Source organism: Pseudophryne corroboree, unplaced genomic scaffold (assembly GCF_028390025.1).
Source record: "Pseudophryne corroboree isolate aPseCor3 unplaced genomic scaffold, aPseCor3.hap2 scaffold_543, whole genome shotgun sequence".
Lineage (NCBI taxonomy): Eukaryota > Metazoa > Chordata > Amphibia > Anura > Myobatrachidae > Pseudophryne > Pseudophryne corroboree.
Window position 1 is genome coordinate 320,754 of NW_026970144.1, and position 27,839 is coordinate 348,592.

The 27,839-nt window shown below is 50.5% G+C and overlaps 1 protein-coding gene across 2 annotated transcripts in view; it reads left to right on the plus strand.

Moving 5' to 3' along the window:
- Positions 1-486: 486 nt before the first annotated feature.
- The window catches only part of LOC135032397 (zinc finger protein 585A-like), a 76,461-nt gene continuing 49,108 nt past the window's right edge, over positions 487-27,839 (plus strand). For both annotated transcript variants that reach the window (XM_063954087.1, XM_063954088.1), the window contains exons 1-4: positions 487-694; positions 11,123-11,314; positions 17,828-17,906; positions 18,025-18,122. In XM_063954087.1, coding sequence (XP_063810157.1) covers positions 17,873-17,906; positions 18,025-18,122 — 132 coding nt within the window. In that variant the 5' untranslated portion in view covers positions 487-694; positions 11,123-11,314; positions 17,828-17,872. The remainder of the gene's footprint in view (positions 695-11,122; positions 11,315-17,827; positions 17,907-18,024; positions 18,123-27,839) is intronic.

Consider the following 27,839-nt stretch of genomic DNA (forward strand, 5'->3'; position numbering starts at 1 on the left):
CTCCAATGTGTGTATACCGCCCCCTATGTGTGTATACTGCCCCCAATGTGTGTATACTGTCCCCTATGTGTATATACCGCCCCCTATGTCTATATATCGCCCCCCTATGTGTAACACCCCTGTATGAGCAGTGACAGCAGTGTGAGCAGCGCTGTGTGTGTGTATGACACTGGTAATATACTCTACATGCACCACACACTGCAGCACATACACCCTGCCCGGCAGGAGAGGGGGCGGCGGCCATTACCTGGAGGAGACCGGGGGCGGAGCTGTGTGTACAGGAAGGGGCGGGGCTCTGTTTCCGGGTCACCGTCTAGAGCATGGGATCAGCCACCAGCCCCGCCCACTGTCTCATAGGCTGTAGCAACCCGTCACTCAACACAGCCCCGCCCCTGTCTCTAGCTATTGGTCGCAGGGTCCAGTCACTCACTCACCTTTCTCCCGCCCATAGGTCGCAGCACCGCCCCCTCCCCCTCCTACACATGTCACGATGAGTGACGGGGCAGTCCGACCAATGGCGAGTAGAGTGGGCGGGGATGTATGATGGACTCCTTGGTGTATGAAATAAGGTGTGGGCGGGGCTATAAGATGAGTGACGGGTTACTACGGCCTATGAGCGGGAGAGCTACTGGTTGCTTAGTGACTGCGGCTGTGCCTACCCATAATCCCATGCGCTCCCCTCCAGTATATACAGGTCAGTAGCATAGTTTTCCCCCATTTATATTTATATATATCTATCTATATCTATATATATATCTATATATATATATATCTATATATATATATATCTATATATATATATATACATTTATATTATGTTTCTTTGGTGGTGGCTTGTGTTTGGGCTTTTTTTATATATTTTATTTTATGAATGTTGTTACTGGCACCGCCCATCAGAGGTGTCTTTCATACAGTCATTCCTCACACAGACACAGGGAGACGCTGCGGATGAATAGATGGGGTGTTACATTGTGTCACATGGCTGGCACGTGACATAATGATAGTGACCGGCGCTTCTCTGCACGCTATGGACATTATTCAGAGTTTTATCAAAATCTGCGACCACCAGAATGGCGCGCTGGGGGCGCCCAGAACAGTGTGGTGCTGCCCCGCCATGCCATCGCAATTCACATAGTGACTGACCCCGGCCTATGCATAAGCACCGCCGCCATGTTTCCAATCGCAGGAAATGCCATGACACGTCTTACTGTGACACTCCCCGCCAATGTCACAACACTGCCCACGGACACCCGTCGCCTGTCCATTATGATAGGAATGCATCCTTCCAGCACGCCATCGCATCATCATAGCCTGCGCAGATTGCTGAGAATCAGTCTGTGTCAGGGTCTGAATAAGGCCCATAATGTCTACAGGGGGTACACAGGGAGAGATCAGTGTGTAAGCAGGGATCTTCCGTGTGTTCCCCCACAGCGATAGCGATGCACGACCTGCATGCAGACTCAATCTAGTGGGCCGATGTGTGAAGTGAGCGGCCCCCGTCGTCATCCCCCCTCGCATCGCACTGTGCTGAGCAGGGGGAGAAATGTGTGCTGAGCCGTCTATGTTAAGATCGCCCCCGTCAGAATCCCCCTTACCACCGACTGGACGGGATGTAGTTACCCAGCTGTCGTGATCCCGGCATTAAGGATCCTAAAGCCGAAATCCTGACAGACGGGAATGCCGTCAGCGCTCGCCGCGGTTTTTCCCACTCGTGTGTCCACTACACCCATAGAGTGACAATAAAACCTGTGGTGAGTGCAGTGAGCCACCGTGCCGTGGCGAATGTACTCTTTGCGCTTGCCCCGCTGCCAGTATTCTTGCGGCCAGGATGCCGCTGTTGGTATATTGACCCCTGGCACCCCGTCTGCCGGGATATCATTACCATCCCGACTGGAGAACCAGATACCAGAAGAAAAAGTTCAAGAAACTGAAACTATCCACCTGACTTCAAGATCCAGAACTTATCTTCAGTCCATCCAGCAGCCAGACATAGCACTAATAATGACACTATATCCAAAAACTTAAGTTGGGCTTTTTTGGCAGCTTTTTAGTAACGGTTTGAGCTTGTTTTGGGCTTATTTTTTAGTCATCAGTTACTTGTTTTTCATTTAATAACACTGGTCAGTAGTTATTGCATATATACTTACACTGGTATGTATATATATATATTTCTCTGACGTCCTAGTGGATGCTGGGAACTCCGTAAGGACCATGGGGAATAGCGGCTCCGCAGGAGTCTGGGCACATCTAAAGAAAGCTTTAGGATCACCTGGTGTGCACTGGCTCCTCCCCCTATGACCCTCCTCCAAGCCTCAGTTAGATCTCTGTGCCCGAACGAGAAGGGTGCACATTAGGGGCTCTCCTGAGCTCTTTGTGAAAGTTTTAGTTTAGGTTTATTATTTTCAGTGAGACCTGCTGGCAACAGGCTCACTGCATCGAGGGACTAAGGGGAGAAGAAGCGAACTCACCTGCGTGCAGAGTGGATTGGGCTTCTTGGCTACTGGACATTAGCTCCAGAGGGATGATCACAGGTTCAGCCTGGATGGGTCCCGGAGCCGCGCCGCCGGCCCCCTTACAGAGCCAGAAGAGCGAAGAGGTCCGGAAAATCGGCGGCAGAAGACGATCCTGTCTTCAGATAAGGTAGCGCCCAGCACCGCAGCTGTGCGCCATTGCTCTCAGCACACTTCACACTCCGGTCACTGAGGGTGCAGGGCGCTGGGGGGGCAGCGCCCTGAGACGCAATAAATCGATAAAAACCTTATGGCTAAAATAAATGCATCACATATAACTCCTGGGCCATATGGATGCATTTAACCCCTGCCAAAACATACAGAAAAACGGATGATAAGGACGCCGAGAAAGGGGCGGAGCCTATCTCCTCAGCACACTGGCGCCATTTTCCCTCACAGCTCAGTTGGAGGGAAGCTCCCTGGCTCTCCCCTGCAGTCACTACACTACAGAAAGGGGTTAAAAAAGAGAGGGGGGCACAAATTAGGCGCAGTATAAACAATACAGCAGCTATAAAGGGAAAAACACTTATATAAGGTTATCCCTGTATATATATAGCGCTCTGGTGTGTGCTGGCAAACTCTCCCTCTGTCTCCCCAAAGGGCTAGTGGGGTCCTGTCCTCTATCAGAGCATTCCCTGTGTGTGTGCTGTGTGTCGGTACGTTTGTGTCGACATGTATGAGGAGAAAAATGATGTGGAGACGGAGTAGAGTGTCTGTAATAGTGTTGTCACCCCCTAGGGGGTCGACACCTGAGTGGATGTACTGTTGAAATTGCGTGACAGTGTCAGCTTTGTATAAAAGATAGTGGTTGACATGAGACAGCCGGCTACTCAGCTTGTGCATGTCCAGACGTCTCATACAGGGGCTCTAAAGCGCCCGTTACCTCAGATACAGACGCCGACACGGATACTGACTCCTGTGTCGACGGTGAAGAGACAACCGTGATTTCCAATAGGGCCACACATTGCATGATTGAGGCAATGGAAAAAGTTTACACTTTTCTGATAATATGAATACCACCAAAAAAAGGGGTATTATGTTTGGTGAGGAAAAACTTCCTGTAGTTTTCCTGAATCTGAGAAATAAAATGAGGTGTGTGATGATGCGTGGGTTTCCCCCCGATAACAATTGATAATTTCTAAAAAGTTATTGGCAGTATACCTTTTCCCGCCAGAGGTTAGGGTGCGTTGGGAAACACCCCCTAGGGGGGATAAGGCGCTCACACGCTTGTAAGAACAAGGGGCTCTACCCTCTCCTGAGATGGCCGCCCTTAAGGATCCTGCTGATAGAAAGCAGGAGGGTATCCTAAAATGTATTTACACACATACTGGTGTTATACTGCGACCATCAATCGCCTCAGCCTGGATGTGCAGTGCTGGGTTGGCGTGGTCGGATTCCCTGACTGGAAATATTGATATCCTAGATAAGGACAGTATATTATTGCCTATAGAGCAATTAAAAGATGCATTTCTATATATGCATGATGCACAGCGGAATATTTGCCGACTGGCATCAAGTATAAGTGCGTTGTCCAATTCTACCAGTAAAGTTGTCAGGTGATGCGGATTCCAAACGGCATTTGGAAGTATTGCCTTAAAAAAGGGGATGTACCCCAGGTCGCCTCTCAAAATAAGACGCCGTATTATCAGGCGCAGTCCTGGTTGGCAAGCGGACAAAAGGGTTCCTCTTTTCTGCTCGTGACAGAGGGAGAGGAAAATGGCTGCAGAGATCAGCCAGTTCCCAGGAACAGAAACCCTTTTCCGCCTCTGCCAAGCCCTCAGTATGACGCTAGGGCTTTACAAGTTCAGGCACGGTGGGGGCCCGTTCTCAATGAATTTCAGTGCGCAGTGGGCTCACTCGCAAGTAGACCCCTGGATCCTTCTGGTAATATTTCAGGGGTACAAATTGGAATTCGAGACGTATTCCCCTCGCCGTTTCCAAAAGTCTGTTTTACCGACGTTTCCTGCTGACAGGGAGGCAGTTTTGGAAGCCATTCACAAGCTGTATTCCCAGCAGGTGATAATTAAGGTAGCCCTCCTGCAACAGGGAACGGGGTATTATTCCACACTATTGTGGTACCGAAGCCAGACGGCTCGGTGAGACCGATTTTAAAATCTAAAATCTAAAATCTTTGAACACTTACATACAGAGGTTCAAATTCAAAATTGAGTCACTCAGAGCAGTGATTGCAAACCTGGAAGAAGGGGACTACATGATGTCTCGGGACATCAAGGATGCTTACCTTCATGTCAAAATTTACCCTTCTCACCAAGGGTATCTCAGGTTATGGTACAGAACTGTCACTATCAGTTCAGACGCTGCCGTAGGGATGGTCCACGGCACCCCGGGTCTTTACTTAAGTAATGACCGAAATGATGATTGGACGATTCCCTGATAAGGGTAAGATCCAGGGAACAGTTGGAGATCGGTGTAGCACTATCTCAGGTAGTGTTGCGGCAGCACGATTGGATTCTCAATATTCCAAAATCGCAGCTGGTTCCGACGACTTGTCTTCTGTTCCTAGGGATGATCCTGGACACAGTCCAGAAAGAAGGTGTTTCTGCCGGAGGAGAAAGCCAGGGAGTTATCCGAGCTAGTCAGGAACCTCCTAAAACCGAACCAAGTCTCAGTGCATCAATGCACAAGGGTTCTGGGTAAAAATGGTGGCTTCCTACGAAGCAATCCCATTCTGCAGATTCCACGCAAGACTTTCCAGTGGAACCTACTGGACAAATGGTCCGGGTCGCATCTTCAGATGCATCAGCGGATAACCCTGTCACCAGGGACAAGGGTGTCCCTCCTGTGGTGGTTGCAGAGTGCTCATCTTCTAGAGGGCCGCATATTCGACATTCAGGACTGGGTCCTGGTGACCACGGATGCCAGCCTGCGAGGCTGGGGAGCAGTCACACAGGGAAGGAATATCCAGGGCTTATGGTCAAGCCTGGAGACATCACTTCACATAAATATCCTGAAGCTAAGGGCCATTTACAATGCTCTAAGCTTAGCAAGGCCTCTGCTTCAAGGTCAGCCGGTGTTGATCCAGTCGGACAACATTACGGCAGTCACCCACGTAAACAGACAGGGTGCCACAAGAAGCAGGAGGGCAATGGCAGAAGCTGCAAGGATTCTTCGCTGGGCGAAAAACCATGTGATAGCACTGTCAGCAGTTTTCATTCCGGGAGTGGACAACTGGGAAGCAGATTTCCTCAGCACGACCTCCACTCGGGAGAGTAGGGACTTCACCCAGAAGTCTTCCACATGATTATAAACCGTTGGGAAAAACTCGACAGGTATTGCGCCAGGTCAAGGGACCCTCAGGCAATAGCTGTAGATGCTCTGGTAACACCGTGGGTGTACCAATCAGTGTATGGGTTCCCTCCTCTGCCTCTCATACCCAAGGTACTGAGATTGATAAGATGGAGAGGAGTAAGCACTATATTCGTGGCTCCGGATTGGCCAAGAAGGACTTGGTAACCGGAACTTCAAGTGATGCTCACGGAGGATCCGTGGCCTCTACCTCTAAGAAGGGACCTGCTCCAGCAAGGACCTTGTCTGTTCCAAGACTTACCGCGGCTGCGTTGACGGCATGGCGGTTGAACGCCGGATCCTGAAGGAAAAAGGCATTCCGGATGAAGTCATCCCTATCCTGATCAAAGCCAGGAAGGATGTAACCGCAAAACATTATCACCGCATTTGGCGAAAATATGTTGCGTGGTGCGAGGCCAGTAAGGCTCGACGGAGGAAATTCAACTGGGTCGATTCCTACATTTCCTGCAAACAGGAGTATCTATGGGCCTGAAATTGGGGTCCATTAAGGTTCAAATTTCGGCTCTGTCAATTTTCTTCCAAAAAAGAACAAGCTTCAGTCCCTGAAGTTCAGACGTTTGTTAAAGGGGTACTGCATATACAGCCTCCTTTTGTGCCTTCAGTGGCACTTTGGGATCTCAAGGTGGTTTTTGGGTTCCAAAAGTCACATTGGTTTGACACACTTAAATCTGTGGAGTTAAAATATCTCACAGAAAAAGTGGTCATGCTGTTGGCTCTGGCCTGGGCCAGGCGCGTGTCAGAATTGGTGGCTTTATCCTGTAAAAGCCCTTATCTGATTTTCCATTCGGACAGGGCGGAATTGAGGACTCGTCCTCAGTTTCTCCCTAAGGTGGTTTCAGCGTTCACCTGAACCAAACCTATTGTGGTGCCTGCGGCTACTAGGGACTTGGAGGACTCCAAGTTGCTAGACGTTGTCAGGACCCGGAAAATATATGTTTCCAGGACGGCTGGAGTCAGGAAATCTGACTCGCTGTTTATCCTGTATGCACCCAACTAGCTGGGTGCTTCTGCTTCTAAGCAGACTATTGCTCGTTGGATTTGTAGTACAATTCAGCTTGCACATTCTGTGGCAGGCCTGCCACAGCCAAAAATCTGTAAATGCCCACTCCACAAGGAAGGTGGGCTCATCTTGGGCAGCTGCCCGAGGGGTCTCGGCTTTACAACTTTGCCGAGCAGTTACTTGGTCAGGAGCAAATACGTTTGTAAAATTCTACAAATTTGATACCCTGGCTGAGGAGGACCGGGAGTTCTCTCATTGGGTGCTGCAGAGTCATCCGCACTCTCCCGCCCGTTTGGGAGCTTTGGTATAATCCCCATGTTCCTTACGGAGTTCCCAGCATCCACTAGGACGTCAGAGAAAATAAGAATTTACTTACCGATAATTCTATTTCTCGTAGTCCGTAATGGATGCTGGGCGCCCATCCAAAGTGCGGATTGTCTGCAATACTGGTACATAATTATTGTTACCAAAAAAAAAAAAAAAAATCGGGTTATTATTGTTGTGAGCCATCTTTTCAGAGGCTCCTCTATTATCATGCTGTTAACTGGGTTCAGATCACAAGTTGTACAGTGTGATTGGTGTGGCTGGTATGAGTCTTACCCGGGATTCAAAATCCTTCCTTATTGTGTACGCTCGTCCGGGCACAGTATCCTAACTGAGGCTTGGAGGAGGGTCATAGGGGGAGGAGCCAGTGCACACCAGGTGATCCTAAAGCTTTCTTTAGATGTGCCCAGACTCCTGCGGAGCCGCTATTCCCCATGGTCCTTACGGAGTTCCCAGCATCCACTACGGACTACGAGAAATAGAATTATCGGTAAGTAAATTCTTATTATATATATATATATATATATATACACACACACCGGGTACTGTGACGTCACTATGCACAGCGCAGACCCCAATACCCCAACTCACTGTATACACTGTGTCCTGCCCTGCGTGTATATATAACTATGTCCTGCCCCGCGAGTGTATATAACTGTATCCTGCCCCGCGTGTATATATAACTGTGTCCTGCCCCGCGTGTATATATAACTGTGTCCTGCCCCGCGTGTATATATAACTGTGTCCTGCCCCGCGTGTATATATAACTGTGTCCTGCCCCGCGTGTATATATAACTGTGTCCTGCCCCTAACTGTGTCCTGCCCCGCGTGTGTATAACGGTGTCCTGCCCCGCGTGTGTATAACGGTGTCCTGCCCCGCGTGTGTATAACTGTGTCCTGCCCCGCGTGTGTGTATATAACTGTGTCCTGCCCCCGCGTGTGTATATAACTGTGTCCTGCCCCCGCGTGTGTATATAACTGTGTCCTGCCCCCACATGTGTATATAACTGTGTCCTGCCCCCGCGTGTGTATATAACTGTGTCCTGCCCCCGCGTGTGTATATAACGGTGTCCTGCCACGCGTGTATATATAACTGTGTCCTGCCCCGCGTGTGTATATAACTGTGTCCTGCCCCGCATGTGTATATAACTGTGTCCTGCCCCGCGTGTATATATAACTGTGTCCTGCCCCGCGTGTATATTTAACTGTGTCCAGCCCCGCGTGTGTATATAACTGGGTCCTGCCCCGCGTGTATATATAACTGGGTCCTGCCCCGCGTGTATATATAACTGTGACCTGCCCCGCGTGTGTATATAACTGTGTCCTGCCCCGCGTGTATATTTAACTGTGTCCTGCCCCGCGTGTGTATATAACTGTGTCCTGCCCCGCGTGTATATATAACTGTGTCCTGCCCCGCGTGTGTATATAACTGTGTCCTGCCCCCGCGTGTATATATAACTGTGTCCTGCCCCGCGTGTGTATATAACTGTGTCCTGCCCCTAACTGTGTCCTGCCCCGCGTGTGTATATAACTGTGTCCTGCCCCGCGTGTATATTTAACTGTGTCCTGCCCCGCGTGTGTATAGAACTGTGTCCTGCCCCCTTGTGTGTATAGAACTGTGTCCTGCCCCCTTGTGTGTATAACTGTGTCCTGCCCCCTTGTGTGTATAACTGTGTCCTGCCCCCTTGTGTGTATAACTCTGTCCTGCCCCCGCGTGTGTATCACTGTGTCCTGCCCCCGCGTGTGTGTCACTGTGTCCTGCCCCCGCGTGTGTGTATATAACTATGTACTGCCCCTTGTGTGTATCACTACGTCCTGCCCCCGCGCGCGCGTATCACTGCGTCCTGCCCCCGCGCGCGCGTATCACTGCGTCCTGCCCCCGCGCGCGCGTATCACTGCGTCCTGCCCCCCCGCGCGCGCGTATCACTGCGTCCTGCCCCCCCGCGCGCGCGTATCACTGCGTCCTGCCCCCCCGCGCGCGCGTATCACTGCGTCCTGCCCCCCCGCGCGCGCGTATCACTGCGTCCTGCCCCCCCGCGCGCGCGTATCACTGCGTCCTGCCCCCCCCCGCGCGCGTATCACTGCGTCCTGCCCCCCCGCGCGCGCGTATCACTGCGTCCTGCCCCCCCGCGCGCGCGTATCACTGCGTCCTGCCCCCCCGCGCGCGTATCACTGCGTCCTGCCCCCCCGCGCGCGCGTATCACTGCGTCCTGCCCCCCCGCGCGCGCGTATCACTGCGTCCTGCCCCCCCGCGCGCGCGTATCACTGCGTCCTGCCCCCCCGCGCGCGCGTATCACTGCGTCCTGCCCCCGCGCGCGCGTATCACTGCGTCCTACCCCTGCGCGCGCGCACTACTGTGTCCTGGCCCCGCGCGTACCGTAGATGGTGCCGGCCTATCTGTATATGAATAGCAGTCTCACTACGGGTTCCGCAGATACCGTAGATGGTGCAGGCCTATGTGTATATGAATAGCAGTCTCACTACGGGTTCCGCAGATACCGTAGATGGTGCCGGCCTATCTGTATATGAATAGCAGTCTCACTACGGGTTCCTCAGATACCGTAGATGGTGCCGGCCTATCTGTATATGAATAGCAGTCTCACTACGGGTTCCGCAGATACCGTAGATGGTGCCGGCCTATCTGTATATGAATAGCAGTCTCACTATGGGTTCCGCAGCAGCGGTACTAAGGGGTGTGTGCACAGCGTTCGTCCCTATATTACACCTAGGGCTGCTCCAAATCCCATTAACATTCCTTGGGCATGTACTGAGTGCTGGGGTGGAGCTTCACTTACGACTCATATGCGAATTGGATGTCCATTCGTTACTCCCCCCACGCCTTCTGCCTCCTCCTTACTGAGCAACGCTGGTCGCCTCCTGTATCACATCCCCCGTTTCGTAGGCTGCAACTCTACCATCTTGTACTGCGTAGGAACACCCACCTGATGGGCACGTCTTTCACTATCCGCCACCGCTGCTTATGTATAAAAGGACACCCAGTGACCCTAGAGGAGCCGTCACTTGCCGTCGCTAACTAGCGGTACGCCCGGTCGGTGCAGCGCGACCGAATCTCCGGTCTCCGCGGTCAGGTCACTCCCCGTTTCTTCTGCCGAACTGCCTCTGCTTGTATCCAGGCCGCCGTCACACCACCAGTTCAGGCCAGGCTCAGGGACTCGGGACTTCACCCGCTGCCACCCGTCCACTCTCCGCCCTCTGCACCACACCGCCTCTAAACTCCGTTTACCGGTCAGTTCTTTTTCCAGTTAACGGTCTCTCTCCTTAGACGCTGTATCCTCATCCCCCAGCACGCAAACACCACTTTGTCCTGGCGCGTGGGATTCTAGTAGAATTTTCTCCAGTCCCGTCGTGCCCATCTACTCCCATTGTTCTGCTGATCCCATTGTACAGGGTGCATTGAAATAGGATCACCCTCAAGGGCATATAACTACCATATAAATTTCATTTATTTACACTCATACAAATCATAGCATCATACTAGGGAGCTACACTTATAGCTATAGTAATAATACAGGGACATGACTTGGGAGGTGAGGGGATCTGGGAGTGTCACAGTGACATCACATATCTATAGTAATAATACAGGGACATGACTGGAGAGGTGAGGGGGATCTGGGAGCATCACACCGACATCACATATCTTTAGTAATAATACAGGGACATGACTGGGGAGGTGAGGGAATCTGGGAGCATCACACTGACATCACATATCTTTAGTAATAATACAGGGACATGACTGGAGAGGTGAGGGGATCTAAGAGCATTACAGTGACATCACTTACATCTATAGTAATAATACAGGGACATGATTGGGGAGGTGAGGGGGATCTGGGAGTGTCACTGTGACATCACATATCTATAGTGATAATACAGGGACATGACTGGGGAGGTGAGGGGATCTGGCAGTATTTACAGGGATATTGATGCCTCCCCTATTTCGCAGGATTGCACAGTAGTGAAGAAGACATCCAATGAGTGTGAGACACCCAGCAGCCATTCCCGTTTGTCAGAAGGACTAAGCAGAACCCAGAGCTCCATTACGGTGCCTCCACCTCACTCACTGATACATGAGAGACACAGTGACCAGAAGATCCTTGAACTCACCAACAAGATCATTCATCTGCTGACTGGAGAGGTGACTGCTGGGAATGGGACATTATACAGTGACACCAGGGGATGTGTCTGGGTGATGACTAGAGAGGTGACTGCCGGGAATGGGGCATTATACAGTAACACCAGGGGACGTGTCTGGGTGATGACTGGAGAGGTGACTGCTGGGACTGGGACATTATACAGTAACGCCAGGGAACGTGTTTGGGTGATGACTGTAGAGGTGACTGTTGGGAATTGCACATTATACAGTAACACCAGGGGATGTGTCTGGGTGATGACTGGAGAGGTGACTGCTGGGAATGGGACATTATACAGTAACACCAGGGGACGTGTCTGGGCGTTGACTGGAGAGGTGACAGCTGGGAATAAGACATTATACAGTAACACCGGGTAATGTCTCTGGGTGATGACTGGAGAGGTGACTGCTGGGAATGGGAAATTATACAGTAACACAAGGAGATGTGTCTGGGTGATGACTGGAGAGGTGACTGCTGGGAATGGGGTATTATACAGTAACACTAGGGGATGTGTCTGGGTGATGACTGGAGAGGTGACTGCTGGGAATGGGGAATTATACAGTAACACCAGGGGACGTGTCTGGGTGATGACTGGAGAGGTGACTGTGAATTACACATTATACAGTAACGCCAGGGGATGTGTCTGGGTGATGACTAGAGAGGTGACTGCCGGGAATGGGGCATTATACAGTAACACCAGGGGACGTGTCTGGGTGATGACTGGAGAGGTGACTGCCGGGAATGGGGCATTATACAGTAACACCAGGGGACGTGTCTGGGTGATGACTGGAGAGGTGACTGCTGGGACTGGGACATTATACAGTAACGCCAGGGAACGTGTTTGGGTGATGACTGTAGAGGTGACTGTTGGGAATTGCACATTATACAGTAACACCAGGGGATGTGTCTGGGTGATGACTGGAGAGGTGACTGCTGGGAATGGGGAATTATACAGTAACACCAGGGGACGTGTCTGGGTGATGACTGGAGAGGTGACTGTGAATTACACATTATACAGTAACGCCAGGGGATGTGTCTGGGTGATGACTGGAGAGGTGACTGCTTGGAATGGGACATTATACAGTAACACCGGGGGATTTGTCTGGGTGATGACTGGAGAAGTGACTGCTGGGAATTGCACATTATACAGTAACACCAGGGGATGTGTCTGGGTGATGACTGGAGAGGTGACTGCTGGGAATGGGGCATTATACAGTAACACCAGGGGACGTGTCTGGGTGATGACTGGAGAGGTGACTGCTGGGAATTGCACATTATACAGTAACACCAGGGGATGTGTCTGGGTGATGACTGGAGAGGTGACTGCTGTGAATTACACATTATACAGTAACGCCAGGGGATGTGTCTGGGTGATGACTGGAGAGGTGACTGCTTGGAATGGGACATTATACAGTAACACCGGGGGATTTGTCTGGGTGATGACTGGAGAGGTGACTGCTGGGAATTGCACATTATACAGTAACACCAGGGGATGTGTCTGGGTGATGACTGGAGAGGTGACTGCTGGGAATGTGACATTATACAGTAACACCGGGGGATGTGTCTGGGTGATGACTGAAGAGGTGACTGCTGGGAATGGAACATTATACAGTAACACCAGGTGATGTGTCTGGGTTATGACAGGAAAGGTGACTGCTGGGAATGGGGCATTATACAGTAACACCAGGGGATGTGTCTGGGTGATGACTGTAGAGGTGACTGATGGGAATGGGACATTATACAGTAACACCAGGGGATGTGTCTGGGTGATAACTGGAGAGGTGACTGCTGGGAATTGCACAATAAACGGTAACACCAGGGGATGTATCTGGGTGATTACAGGAGAGGTGACTCCTGGGAATGGGGCATTATACAGTAACACCAGGGAACGTGTCTGGGTGATGACTGGAGAGGTGACTGCTGGGAATGGGGCTTTATACAGTAACACCAGGGAACGTGTCTGGGTGATGACTGGAGAGGTGACTGCTGGGAATGGGGCTTTATACAGTAACACCAGGGAACGTGTCTGAGTGATGACTGGAGAGGTGACTGCTGGGAATGGGGCTTTATACAGTAACACCAGGGAACGTGTCTGGGTGATGACTGGAGAGGTGACTGCTGGGAATGGGGCATTATACAGTAACACCGGGGGATGTGTCTGGGTGATGACTGGAGAGGTGACTGCTGGGAATTACACATTATACAGTAACACCAGGGGATGTGTCTAGGTGATGACTGGAGAGGTGACTGCTGGGAATGGGACATTATACAGTAACACCTGGGGATGTGTCTGGGTGATGACTGGAGAGGTGACTGCTGGGAATGGGGCATTATACAGTAACACCAGTGGATGTGTCTGGGTCATGTCTGGAGAGGTGACTGCTGGGAATGGAGTATTATATAGGAACACCGGGGGATGTGTCTGGGTGATGGCTGGAGAGGTGACTGCTGTGAATTACACATTATACAGTAACACCAGGGGATGTGTCTGGGGGATGGCTGCTGGGAACAGCACATTATACAGTAACACCAGGGTACAGTAACACTAGGGGATGTGTCTGGGTGATGACTGGAGAGGTAACTGCTGGGAATTGCACATTATACAGTAACACTAGGGGATGTGTCTAGGTGATGACTGGAGAGGTGACTGCTGGGAATGGGGCGTTATACAGTAACACCAGGGGACGTGTCTGGGTGATGACTGGAGAGGTGACTGCTGGGAATGGGGCTTTATACAGTAACACCAGGGAACGTGTCTGGGTGGTGACTGGAGAGGTGACTGCTGGGAATGGGGCATTATACAGTAACACCAGGGGATGTGTCTGGGTGATGACTGGAGAGGTGACTGCTGGGAATTGCACATTATACAGTAACACCGGGGGATGTGTCTGGGTGATGACTGGAGAGGTGACTGCTGGGAATGGGGCATTATACAGTAACACTAGGGGATGTGTCTGGGTGATGACTGGAGAGGTGACTGCTGGGAATGGGGCTTTATACAGTAACACCAGGGAACGTGTCTGGGTGATGACTGGAGAGGTGACTGCTGGGAACGGTGCATTATACAGTAACACCAGGGGATGTGTCTGGGTGATGACTGGAGAGGTGACTGGTGGGAATTGCACATTATACAGTAACACCGGGGGATGTGTCTGGGTGATGACTGGAGAGGTGACTGCTGGGAATGGGGTATTATACAGTAACACTAGGGGATGTGTCTGGGTGATGACTGGAGAGGTGACTGCTGGGAATGGGGTGTTATACAGTAACACCAGGGGATGTGTCTGGGGGATGACTGGAGAGGTGACTGCTGGGAATTACACATTATACAGTAACACCAGGGGATGTGTCTGGGTGATGACTGGAGAGGTGACTGCTGTGAATTACACATTATACAGTAACACCAGGGGATGTATCTGGGTGATTACAGGAGATGTGACTCCTGGGAATGGGGCATTATACAGTAACACCAGGGAACGTGTCTGGGTGATGACTGGAGAGGTGACTGCTGGGAATGGGGCTTTATACAGTAACACCAGGGAACGTGTCTGGGTGATGACTGGAGAGGTGACTGCTGGGAATGGGGCTTTATACAGTAACACCAGGGAACGTGTCTGGGTGATGACTGGAGAGGTGACTGCTGGGAATGGGGCATTTTACAGTAACACCGGGGGATGTGTCTGGGTGATGACTGGAGAGGTGACTGCTGGGAATTGCACATTATACAGTAACACCAGGGGATGTGTCTAGGTGATGACTGGAGAGGTGACTGCTGGGAATGGGACATTATACAGTAACACCTGGGGATGTGTCTGGGTGATGACTGGAGAGGTGACTGCTGGGAATGGGGCATTATACAGTAACACCAGTGGATGTGTCTGGGTCATGTCTGGAGAGGTGACTGCTGGGAATGGGGTATTATATGGGAACACCGGGGGATGTGTCTGGGTGATGACTGGAGAGGTGACTGCTGTGAATTACACATTATACAGTAACACCAGGGGATCTGTCTGGGGGATGACTGCTGGGAACAGCACATTATACAGTAACACCAGGGTACAGTAACACTAGGGGATGTGTCTGGGTGATGACTGGAGAGGTAACTGCTGGGAATTGCACATTATACAGTAACACTAGGGGATGTGTCTAGGTGATGACTGGAGAGGTGACTGCTGGGAATGGGGCTTTATACAGTAACACCAGGGGACGTGTCTGGGTGATGACTGGAGAGGTGACTGCTGGGAATGGGGCTTTATACAGTAACACCAGGGAATGTGTCTGGGTGATGACTGGAGAGGTGACTGCTGGGAATGGGGCATTATACAGTAACACCATGGGATGTGTCTAGGTGATGACTGGAGAGGTGACTGCTGGGAATGGGGCATTATACAGTAACACCAGGGGATGTGTCTAGGTGATGACTGGAGAGGTGACTGCTGGGAATTGCACATTATACAGTAACACCTGGGGATGTGTCTGGGTGATGACTGGAGAGGTGACTGCTGGGAATGGGGTGTTATACAGTAACACCAGGGGATGTGTCTGGGGGATGACTGGAGAGGTGACTGCTGGGAATTACACATTATACAGTAACACCAGGGGATGTGTCTGGGTGATGACTGGAGAGGTGACTGCTGTGAATTACACATTATACAGTAACACCAGGGGATGTGTCTGGGTGATGACTGGAGAGGTGACTGCTGGGAATGGGGCATTATACAGTAACACCAGGGAATGTGTCTGGGTGATGACTGGAGAGGTGACTGCTGGGAATGGGGCATTATACAGTAACACCATGGGACGTGTCTGGGTGATGACTGGAGAGGTGACTGCTGGGAATGGGGCATTATACAGTAACACCAGGGGATGTGTCTAGGTGTTGACTGGAGAGGTGACTGCTGGGAATGGGACATTATACAGTAACACCAGGGGACGTGTCTGGGTGATGACTGGAGAGGTGACTGCTGGGAATGGGGCATTATACAGTAACACCAGGGGATGTGTCTAGGTGATGACTGGAGAGGTGACTGCTGGGAATGGGGCATTATACAGTAACACCAGGGGATGTGTCTGGGTGATGACTGGAGAGGTGACTGCTGGGAATGGGGCATTATACAATAACACCAGGGGACGTGTCTGGGTGATGACTGGAGAGGTGACAGCTGGGATTGGGACAGTATACAGTAACACCGGGGGACGTGTGTGGGTGATGACTGGAGAGGTGACTGCTGGGAATGGGGCTTTATACAGTAACACCAGGGGATGTGTCTGGGTGATGACTGGAGAGGTAACTGCTGGGAATTGCACATTATACAGTAACACCAGGGGATGGGTCTGTGATGACTGGAGAGGTGACTGCTGGGAATGGGACATTATACAGTAACACCAGGGGATGTGTCTGGTTGATGACTGGAGAGGTGACTGCTGGGAATGGGACAGTATACAGTAACACCGGGGGACGTGTGTGGGTGATGACTGGAGAGGTGACTGCTGGGAATGGGACATTATACAGTGACACCAGGGGACGTGTCTGGGTGATGACTGGAGAGGTGACTGCTGGGTAATGGGGCATTATACAGTAACACCAGGGGACGTGTATGGGTGACTGCTGGGAATGGGACATTATACAGTAACACCAGGGGATGTGTCTGGGTGATGACTGGAGAGGTGACTGCTGGGAATGGGACATTATACAGTAACACCAGGGCATGTGTCTAGGTGATGACTGGAGAGGTGACTGCTGGGAATGGGGCATTATACAGTAACACCAGGGGGCGTGTCTGGGTGATGACTGGAGAGGTGACTGCTGGGAATGGGACATTATACAGTAACACCAGGGAATGTGTCTGGGTGATGACTGGAGAGGTGACTGCTGGGAATGGGACATTATACAGTAACACCAGGTGACGTGTCTGGGTGATGACTGGAGAGGTGACTGCTGGGAATGGGACATTATACAGTAACACCGGGGGATGTGTCTGGGTGATGACTGGAGAGGTGACTGCTGGGAATGGGGCATTATACAGTAACACCAGGGGAACGTGTCTTGGTGATGACTGGAGAGGTGACTGCTGGGAATGGGGCATTATACAGTAACACCAGGGGATGTGTCTGGGTGATGACTGGAGAGGTGACTGCTGGGAATGGGACATTATACAGTAACACCAGGTGACGTGTCTGGGTGATGACTGGAGAGGTGACTGCTGGGAATGGGACATTATACAGTAACACCAGGGGATGTGTCTGGGTGATGACTGGAGAGGTGACTGCTGGGAATGGGACATTATACAGTAACACCAGGTGACGTGTCTGGGTGATGACTGGAGAGGTGACTGCTGGGAATGGGACATTATACAGTAACACCAGGGGACGTGTCTGGGTGATGACTGGAGAGGTGACTGCTGGGAATGGGACATTATACAGTAACACCAGGGGATGTGTCTGGGTGATGACTGTATCACTGTGTGTGTCAGGTGTCTATAAGGTGTCAGGATGTCACTGTCTATGTCTCCATGCAGGAGGGGGAGTATATAGAGGAACACAGGGGTCTGTACAAGGACGTGATGATGGAGAATCACCGGCCCCTCACATCACTGGGTAAGAGGAGACTGTCATGTATTGTACAGGGGAGAGCAGGTATGGGGCCCCCTATATACACACATCACCTGATAATCACATATATACACTGTACTCAGTCACTGTGTGTCTCCTACAGATGGGCCCAGTAACAGAGATACCCCAGAGAGATGTCCCCGTCCTCTGTATTCCCAGGATTGTACAGAGGAGAATCAGAGGACCCCACAGGAGGATCAGGTAGGTGGGATTTAGGGTCTCAGCAATTTACCAAAGTGACTGTCACTATATGATGTGTAGAGGAGCTGTGTGTCTTATACACTGATGTTATACTGAATAATCTCACTGTATGCAAATGTCAATATAGTGGTTTTTGTTTCTCATACGTCCTAGAGGATATTTCGGTCCACTTCATGACTATGGGGTATAGACGGTTCCGCAGGAGACATGGGCACTTTAAGACTTTTCAAGGGTGTGAACTGGCTCCTCCCTCTATGCCCCTCCTCCAGACCTCAGTTTTAGAAATGTGCCCAGGCAGACTGGATGCACTCTGAGGAGCTCTACTGAGTTTCTCTGAAAAGACTTATGTTAGGTTTTTTATTTTCAGGGAGGACTGCTGGCATCATACACAGGAACTGCAGGGTGCAGGGCGCTGGAGGGGGGGGGGGGAGGGGGCACCCTGGGCAGCATATAACCTACAAAACTGGCAGAAATAGGACATAAGATGCCGAGGCACAGCCCTACCCCCGCCAGTATAATAAATTTACCTCATAAATGCTGAGGAGAGATGCGCCATTGCGGGGGCAGGGCTTCATCCTCAGTCAGTCAGCACACTGCTCAGCGCCATTTTCTCTCTCTCCTCAGGCTGCAGAGACAACGCTGGTCCTCCTCCACTACTGAATACAAGTATCAGGGTGCAAAACAGGGGGGCACAGTGAAATTGGTGCTTTATAGTGTGTATTTACATCATAAAAAGCGCTGCATGTCAGTGGGCATTTTGTGTTTTCACAGACATTGTGTTACTGGCGCTGGGTTGTGAACTGGCTGCTCCTATCTGTTTCCCTCTGACAGATTTTACTGTGGGTCTGTCCCCTATAAGCCCCGGATTGTCTGTGGTGTGATTGTGCACGCGTGTGACATGTCTGAGGCAGGGAGTTCTTCCCCTGAGGGAGCCATTTTACGGACACAGAGTTCTAATGTGGTGGCGCTGCCGGCTCACCACGAGCCTGAATGGGTGAAAGAATTACGTGATAGTGTGCATCATATCAGTAAGAGATTGGATAAGTCTGAGTCTCATGCAGAGCTGGAGAAAATCAGTGGAAGATGTGATTTTTTTTATGGTTCTGCCTTTTCATCCACAGGGGACCCCTCTGGGTCACATAAGAGATCATTTGCTCAAATAATACATACTGATACCGACACGGACTCTGATCCCTGTGTCGATGATAGTGATTCCAGGGGGATAGATCCTAATTTGGCAAAAAGCATTCAATACATAATTGTTGCTATAAAAGTTACGGAAGCCCCTCCTGTACCTCAGAAGACGGCTTAGTTTTATAAAGAAAAAAAAATTAATGTAACTTTCCCTCCTTCTCAGGAGCTAAATACTCTTTCTCTGACGTCCTTGTGGATGCTGGGACTCCGTCAGGACCATGGGGAATAGCGGCTCCGCAGGAGACTGGGCACAAAAGTAAAAGCTTTAGGACTACCTGGTTTGCACTGGCTCCTCCCCCTATGACCCTCCTCCAAGCCTCAGTTAGATTTTTGTGCCCGAACGAGAAGGGTGCACACTAGGTGGCTCTCCTGAGCTGCTTAGTGAAAAAGTTTAAGTTAGGTTTTTTATTTTCAGTGAGTCCTGCTGGCAACAGGCTCACTGCATCGAGGGACTAAGGGGAGAAGAAGCGAACTCACCTGCGTGCAGAGTGGATTGGGCTTCTTAGGCTACTGGACATTAGCTCCAGAGGGACCGATCACAGGCCCAGCCATGGATAGGTCCCAGAGCCGCGCCGCCGGCCCCCTTACAGAGCCAGAAGACAGAAGAGGTCCGGAAAATCGGCGGCAGAAGACGTCCTGTCTTCAACAAGGTAGCACACAGCACCGCAGCTGTGCGCCATTGCTCTCAGCACACTTCACACTCCGGTCACTGAGGGTGCAGGGCGCTGGGGGGGGGCGCCCTGAGACGCAATAAAAAATAAGAATTTACTTACCGATAATTCTATTTCTCGGAGTCCGTAGTGGATGCTGGGGTTCCTGAAAGGACCATGGGGAATAGCGGCTCCGCAGGAGACAGGGCACAAAAAAGTAAAGCTTTTACCAGATCAGGTGGTGTGCACTGGCTCCTCCCCCTATGACCCTCCTCCAGACTCCAGTTAGGTACTGTGCCCGGACGAGCGTACACAATAAGGGAGGCAATTTGAATCCCGGGTAAGACTCATACCAGCCACACCAATCACACCGTACAACTTGTGATCTAAACCCAGTTAACAGTATGATAACAGAAAGAGCCTCTTAAAGATGGCTCCTTAACAATATAACCCGAATTTGTTAACAATAACTATGTACAGTATTGCAGATAATCCGCACTTGGGATGGGCGCCCAGCATCCACTACGGACTCCGAGAAATAGAATTATCGGTAAGTAAATTCTTATTTTCTCTATCGTCCTAAGTGGATGCTGGGGTTCCTGAAAGGACCATGGGGATTATACCAAAGCTCCCAAACGGGCGGGAGAGTGCGGATGACTCTGCAGCACCGAATGAGAGAATTCCAAGTCCTCTTTTGCCAGGGTATCAAATTTGTAGAATTTTACAAACGTGTTTTCCCCCGACCACGTAGCTGCTCGGCAGAATTGTAATGCCGAGACCCCTCGGGCAGCCGCCCAAGATGAGCCCACCTTCCTTGTGGAATGGGCCTTAACAGATTTAGGCTGTGGCAGGCCTGCCACAGAATGAGCAAGTTGAATTGTGTTACAAATCCAACGAGCAATCGTCTGCTTAGAAGCAGGGGCACCCAACTTGTTGGGTGCATATAGTATCAACAGCGAGTCAGATTTTCTGACTTCAGCCGTCCTTGAAATGTATATTTTTAAGGCTCTGACAACGTCCAACAACTTGGAGTCCTCCAAGTCGCCAGTGGCCGCAGGCACCACAATAGGTTGGTTCAGGTGAAACGCTGATACCACCTTAGGGAGAAAATGCGGACGAGTCCTCAGTTCTGCCCTATCCGAATGGAAGATTAGATAAGGGCTTTTATAAGATAAAGCCGCCAATTCAGATACTCTCCTGGCGGAAGCCAGGGCCAGTAACATAGTCACTTTCCATGTGAGATATTTAAAATCCACCTTTTTCAATGGTTCAAACCAATGGGATTTGAGGAAATCTAAAACTACTTTTAGATCCCACGGTGCCACCGGAGGCACCACAGGAGGCTGTATATGCAGTACTCCTTTAACAAAAGTCTGTACCTCAGGAACTGAGGCCAATTCTTTTTGGAAGAATATTGACAGGGCCGAAATTTGAACCTTAATAGATCTCAATTTGAGACCCATAGACAATCCTGATTGTAGGAAATGTAGGAAACGACCCAGTTGAAATTCCTCCGTCGGAACACTCCGATCCTCGCACCACGCGACATATTTTCGCCAAATGCGGTGATAATGTTTCGCGGTGACTTCCTTCCTTGCCTTAATCAAGGTAGGAATGACTTCTTCTGGAATGCCTTTCCCTTTTAGGATCTGGCGTTCAACCGCCATGCCGTCAAACGCAGCCGCGGTAAGTCTTGAAAGAGACAGGGACCCTGTTGTAGCAGGTCCCTTCTCCGAAGTAGAGGGCACGGGTCGTCCGTGACCAACTCTTGAAGTTCCGGGTACCAAGTCCTTCTTGGCCAATCCGGAGCCACTAGTATTGTTCTTACTCCTCCTCACCGTATAATCTTCAATACCTTTGGTATGAGAGGCAGAGGAGGAAACACATATACTGATTTGTACACCCAAGGTGTTACCAGTGCGTCCACAGCTATTGCCTGTGGATCTCTTGACCTGGCGCAATACTTGTCCAGTTTCTTGTTGAGGCGAGACGCCATCATGTCTACCATTGGTCTTTCCCAACAGTTTATTAGCATGTGGAAGACTTCTGGATGAAGACCCCCCTCTCCCGGGTGAATATCGTGTCTGCTGAGGAAGTCTGCTTCCCAGTTGTCCACGCCCGGGAAGAACACTGCTGACAGTGCTATTACGTGATTCTCCGCCCAGCGAAGAATCTTGGCAGCTTCTGCCATTGCACTCCTGCTTCTTGTGCCGCCCTGTCTGTTTACATGGGCGACCGCCGTGATGTTGTCCGACTGAATCAACACCGGTTTTCCTTGCAGGAGTGGTTCCGCCTGGCTTAGAGCATTTTAGATTGCTCTTAGTACCAGAATGTTTATGTGAAGAGACTTTTCCAGGTTCGTCCATACCCCCTGGAAGTTTCTTCCTTGTGTGACTGCTCCCCAACCTCTCAGGCTGGCGTCCGTGGTCACCAGGATCAAATCCTGTATGCCGAATCTGCGGCCCTCCAATAGATGAGCCTTTTGCAACCACCACAGAAGATATACCCTTGTCCTTGGCGACAGGGTTATTCGCAGGTGCATCTGAGGATGCGACCCTGACCATTTGTCCAACAGATCCCTTTGGAAAATTCTTGCATGGAATCTGCCGAATGGAATTGCTTCGTAAAAAGCCACCATTTTTCCCAGGACTCTTGTGCATTGATGTACAGACACCTTTCCTGGTTTTAGGAGGTTCCTGACAGGTCGGATAACTCCTTGGCTTTTTCCTCGGGAAGAAAAACCTTTTTCTGAACCGTGTCCAGAGTCATCCCTAGGAACAGCAGACGTATCGTCGGAAAACAGCTGCGATTCTTGGAATATTTAGAATCCAGTCGTGCCGTCGAAGAACTACTTTAGATAGTGCTCTTCCGACCTCCAACTGTTCTCTGGAACTTGCCCTTTTTAGGTCGTGCAAGTAAGGGATAATTTAGATGCCTTTTTTCTTTGAAGAAACATCTATTTCGGCCATTACCTTGGTAAAAAGGCCCGGGGTGCCGTGGATAATTCAAACGGCATCGTCTGAAACTGATATTGACAGTTCTGTACCACGAACCAGAGGTACCCTTGATGAGAAGGACAAAATTTGGACATGGAGGTAATCCTTGATGTCCAGGGACACCATATAGTCCCCTTTTTTCCGGTTCGCTATCACTGCTCTGAGTGACTTTATCTCGATTTGAACCTTTTATGTAAGTGTTCAAAACATTTTAGATTTAGACTATGTGTCACCAAGCCGTCTGGCTTCAGTACCACAATATAGTGTGGAAAAATAATACCCTTTTCCTTGTCGTAGGAGGGGTACTTTGATTATCACCTGCTGGATATACAGCTTGTGAATTGTTTCCAATGCTGCCTCCCTGTCGGAGGGAGCCGTTGGTAAAGCAGACTTCAGGAACCTGCGAGGAGAAGATGTCTCGACTCTCCAATCTTTACCCCTGGGATAATACTCGTACGATCTAGGGGTCAACTTGCGAGTGATCCCACTGCGCCCTGAGACTCTTGAGACTACCCCCCCACCTTGAGTCCGCTTGCACGGCCCCAGCGTCATGCTGAGGACTTGGCAGACGCGGTGGAGGGCTTCTTTTCCTGGGAAAGGGCTGCCTGCTGCAGTCTACTTCCCTTACCTCTATGTCTGGGCAGATATGACTGGCCTTTTGCCTGCATGCCCTCATGGGAAAGGAAAGATTGAGGCTGAAAAGACGGTGTCTTTTTTAGCTGAGATGTAACTTGGGGTAAAAAAGGTTGGATTTCCCAGCTGTTGCTGTGGTCCCCAGGTCCGATGGACCGACCCCCAAATAACTCCTTCCCTTTATACAGCAATACTTCCATCTGCCGTATGGGATCTGTATCACCTGACCACTGTCGTGTCCCTTGGGAGATATGGACAACGCACTTATCTTGATGCCAGAGAGCAAATATCCCTCTGTGCATCTCACATACATATATATAGAATGCATCCTATTAAATGCTCTACATGAATAAAATATTTTCAGTCAGGGAATCCGACCAAGCCAACCCAGCACTGCATCTCCAGGCTGATGGCGATCGCTGGTCGCAGTATAACCACCGTATGTGTGTATATACTTTTTAGGATATTTTTCCAGCTTCCTATCAGCTGGCTCCTTGAGGGCGGCCGTATCTGGAGACGGTAACGCCACTTGATAAGCGTGTGAGCGCCTTATCACCCTAAGGGGTGTTTCCCAACGTACTCTAATTTCTGGCGGGAAAGGGTATAACGCCAATATTTGCTATCGGGGTAACCCTACGCATCATCACACACTTCATTTTATTTTATCTGATTCAGGAAAAACTACAGGTAGTTTTTTCACTCCCACATAATACCCTTTCTTGTGGTACTTGTAGTATCAGAAACACGTAACACCTCCTTCATTGCCCTTAACGTGTGGCCCTAATGAGAAATACGTTTGTTTATTCACCGTCGACACTGTATTCAGTGTCCGTGTCTGTGTCTGTGTCGACCGACTGAGGTAAATGGGCGTTTTTAAAACCCCTGACGGTGTTTCTGAGACGCCTGGACCGGTCCTAATAGATTGTCGGCCGTCTCATGTCGTCAACCGACCTTGCAGCGTGTTGACATTCTCACGTAATTCTCTAAATAAGCCATCCATTCCGGTGTCGACTCCCTAGAGAGTGACATCACCATTACAGGCAATTTCTCCGCCTCCTCACCAACATCGTCCTCATACATGTCGACACACACGTACCGACACACAGCACACACACCGGGAATGCTCTGACAGAGGACAGGACCCACTAGCCCTTTGGGGAGACAGAGGGAGAGTCTGCCAGCACACACCAAAAACGCTATAATTATATAGGGACAACCTTATATAAGTGTTTCTCCCTTATAGCATCTTTTATATATATACAATATCGCCAAAATCAGTGCCCCCCCTCTCTGTTTTAACCCTGTTTCTGTAGTGCAGTGCAGGGGAGAGCCTGGGAGCCTTCTCTCCAGCTTTTCTGTGAGAGAAAATGGCGCTGTGTGCTGAGGAGATAGGCCCCGCCCCTTTTTCGGCGGGCTCGTCTCCCGCTATTTTTGAAGTTAGGCAGGGGTTAAATATCTCCATATAGCCTCTGTGGGCTATATGTGAGGTATTTTTTGCCTCTAATAAGGTTTTTATTTGCCTCTCAGAGCGCCCCCCCCCAGCGCTCTGCACCCTCAGTGACTGTTGTGTGAAGTGTGCTGAGAGGAAAATGGCGCACAGCTGCAGTGCTGTGCGCTACCTTTATGAAGACTCAGGAGTCTTCAGCCGCCGATTTTGGACCTCTTCTCTCTTCAGCGTCTGCAAGGGGGCCGGCGGCGCGGCTCCGGTGACCATCCAGGCTGTACCTGTGATCGTCCCTCTGGAGCTAGTGTCCAGTAGCCAAGCAGCAAATCCACTCTGCACGCAGGTGAGTTCACTACTTCTCCCCTAAGTCCCTCGTTGCAGTGATCCTGTTGCCAGCAGGACTCACTGTAAAGTAAAAAACCTAAGCTAAACTTTCTCTAAGCAGCTCTTTAGGAGAGCCACCTAGATTGCACCCTTCTCGTTCGGGCACAAAATCTAACTGGAGTCTGGAGGAGGGTCATAGGGGGAGGAGCCAGTGCACACCACCTGATCTGGTAAAAGCTTTACTTTTTTGTGCCCTGTCTCCTGCGGAGCCGCTATTCCCCATGGTCCTTTCAGGAACCCCAGCATCCACTTAGGACGATAGAGAAACACCTTGGATGGCGAAAACTGCATCACATATAGCTCCTGGGCTATATGGATGCATTTAACCCCTGCCAGTTTTCCTTAAAAAAGCGGGAGAAAGGCCGCCGAGAAGGGGGCGGAGCCTATCTCCTCAGCACACAAGCGCCATTTTCCCTCACAGCTCCGCTGGAAGGACGTCTCCCTGACTCTCCCCTGCAGTCCTGCACTACAGAAACAGGGTAAAAAAGAGAGGGGGGGCACTAAATTGGCATAAGAATCTATACAGCAGCTATATAAGGGAGAAACACTTATATAAGGTTGTCCCTATACATTATATATAGCGCTCTGGTGTGTGCTGGCAAACTCTCCCTCTGTCTCCTCAAAGGGCTAGTGGGGTCCTGTCCTCTATCAGAGCATTCCCTGTGTGTGTGCTGTGTGTCGGTACGTTTGTGTCGACATGTATGAGGAGGAAAATGGTGTGGAGGCGGAGCAATTGCCTGTAATAGTGATGTCACCCCCTAGGGAGTCGACACCTGACTGGATGGTCTTATGGAAGGAATTACGTGATAGCGTCAGCACTTTACAAAAGACTGTTGACGACATGAGACAGCCGGCAAATCAGTTAGTACCTGTACTGGCGTCTCAAACACCGTCAGGGGCTCTAAAGCGCCCGTTACCTCAGATGGTCGACACAGACCCAGACACGGACACTGACTCCAGTGTCGACGGTGAGGAGACAAACGTGACTTCCAGTAGGGCCACACGTTACATGATCACGGCAATGAAGGAGGTTTTGAACATTTCTGATACTACAAGTACCACAAAAAAGGGTATTATGTGGGGTGTGAAAAAACTACCCGTAGTTTTTCCTGAATCAGATGAATTAAATGAGGTGTGTGATGAAGCGTGGGTTTCCCCCGATAAAAAACTGATAATTTCTAAAAAGTTATTGGCATTATACCCTTTCCCGCCAGAGGTTAGGGCGCGTTGGGAAACACCCTCTAGGGTAGATAAAGCGCTTACACGCTTATCAAAACAAGTGGCGTTACCGTCTCCTGATATGGCCGCCCTCAAGGAACCAGCTGATAGGAAGCTGGAAAATATCCTAAAAAGTATATACACACATACTGGTGTTATACTGCGACCAGCAATCGCCTCAGCCTGGATGTGCAGTGCTGGGGTGGCTTGGTCGGATTCCCTGACTGAAAATATTGATACCCTGGACAGTATATTATTGACTATAGAGCATTTAAAGGATGCATTTCTATATATGCGAGATGCACAGAGGGATATTTGCACTCTGGCATCAAGAGTAAGTGCGCTGTCCATTTCTGCCAGAAGAGGGTTATGGACGCGACAGTGGTCAGGTGATGCGGATTCCAAACGGCATATGGAAGTATTGCCGTATAAAGGGGAGGAGTTATTTGGGGTTGGTCTATCGGACCTGGTGGCCACGGCAACGGCTGGGAAATCCACCTTTTTACCCCAGGTCACCTCTCAGCAGAAAAAGACACCGTCTTTTCAGGCTCAGTCCTTTCGTCCCCATAAGGGCAAGCGGGCAAAAGGCTCCTCATTTCTGCCCCGGGGCAGAGGAAGGGGAAAAAGACTGCATCAGGCAGCCTCTTCCCTGGAACAGAAGCCCTCCCCCGCTTCTGCCAAGTCCTCAGCATGACGCTGGGGCCTTACAAGCGGACTCGGGCACGGTGGGGGGCCGTCTCAAGAATTTCAGCGCGCAGTGGGCTCACTCGCAAGTGGACCCCTGGATCCTGCAGGTAGTATCTCAGGGGTACAAATTGGAATTCGAGACGTCTCCCCCTCGCCGGTTCCTGAAGTCTGCTTTACCAACGTCTCCCTCCGACAGGGAGGCGGTATTGGAAGCCATTCACAAGCTGTATTCCCAGCAGGTGATAATCAAGGTACCCCTCCTGCAACAGGGAAAGGGGTATTATTCCACGCTGTTTGTGGTGCCGAAACCAGACGGCTCGGTGAGACCTATTTTAAATCTGAAATCCTTGAACACTTACATACAAAGGTTCAAATTCAAGATGGAGTCACTCAGAGCAGTGATAGCGAACCTGGAAGAAGGGGACTATTTGGTGTCTCTGGACATCAAGGATGCTTACCTCCATGTCCCAATTTGCCCTTCTCACCAAGGGTACCTCAGGTTTGTGGTACA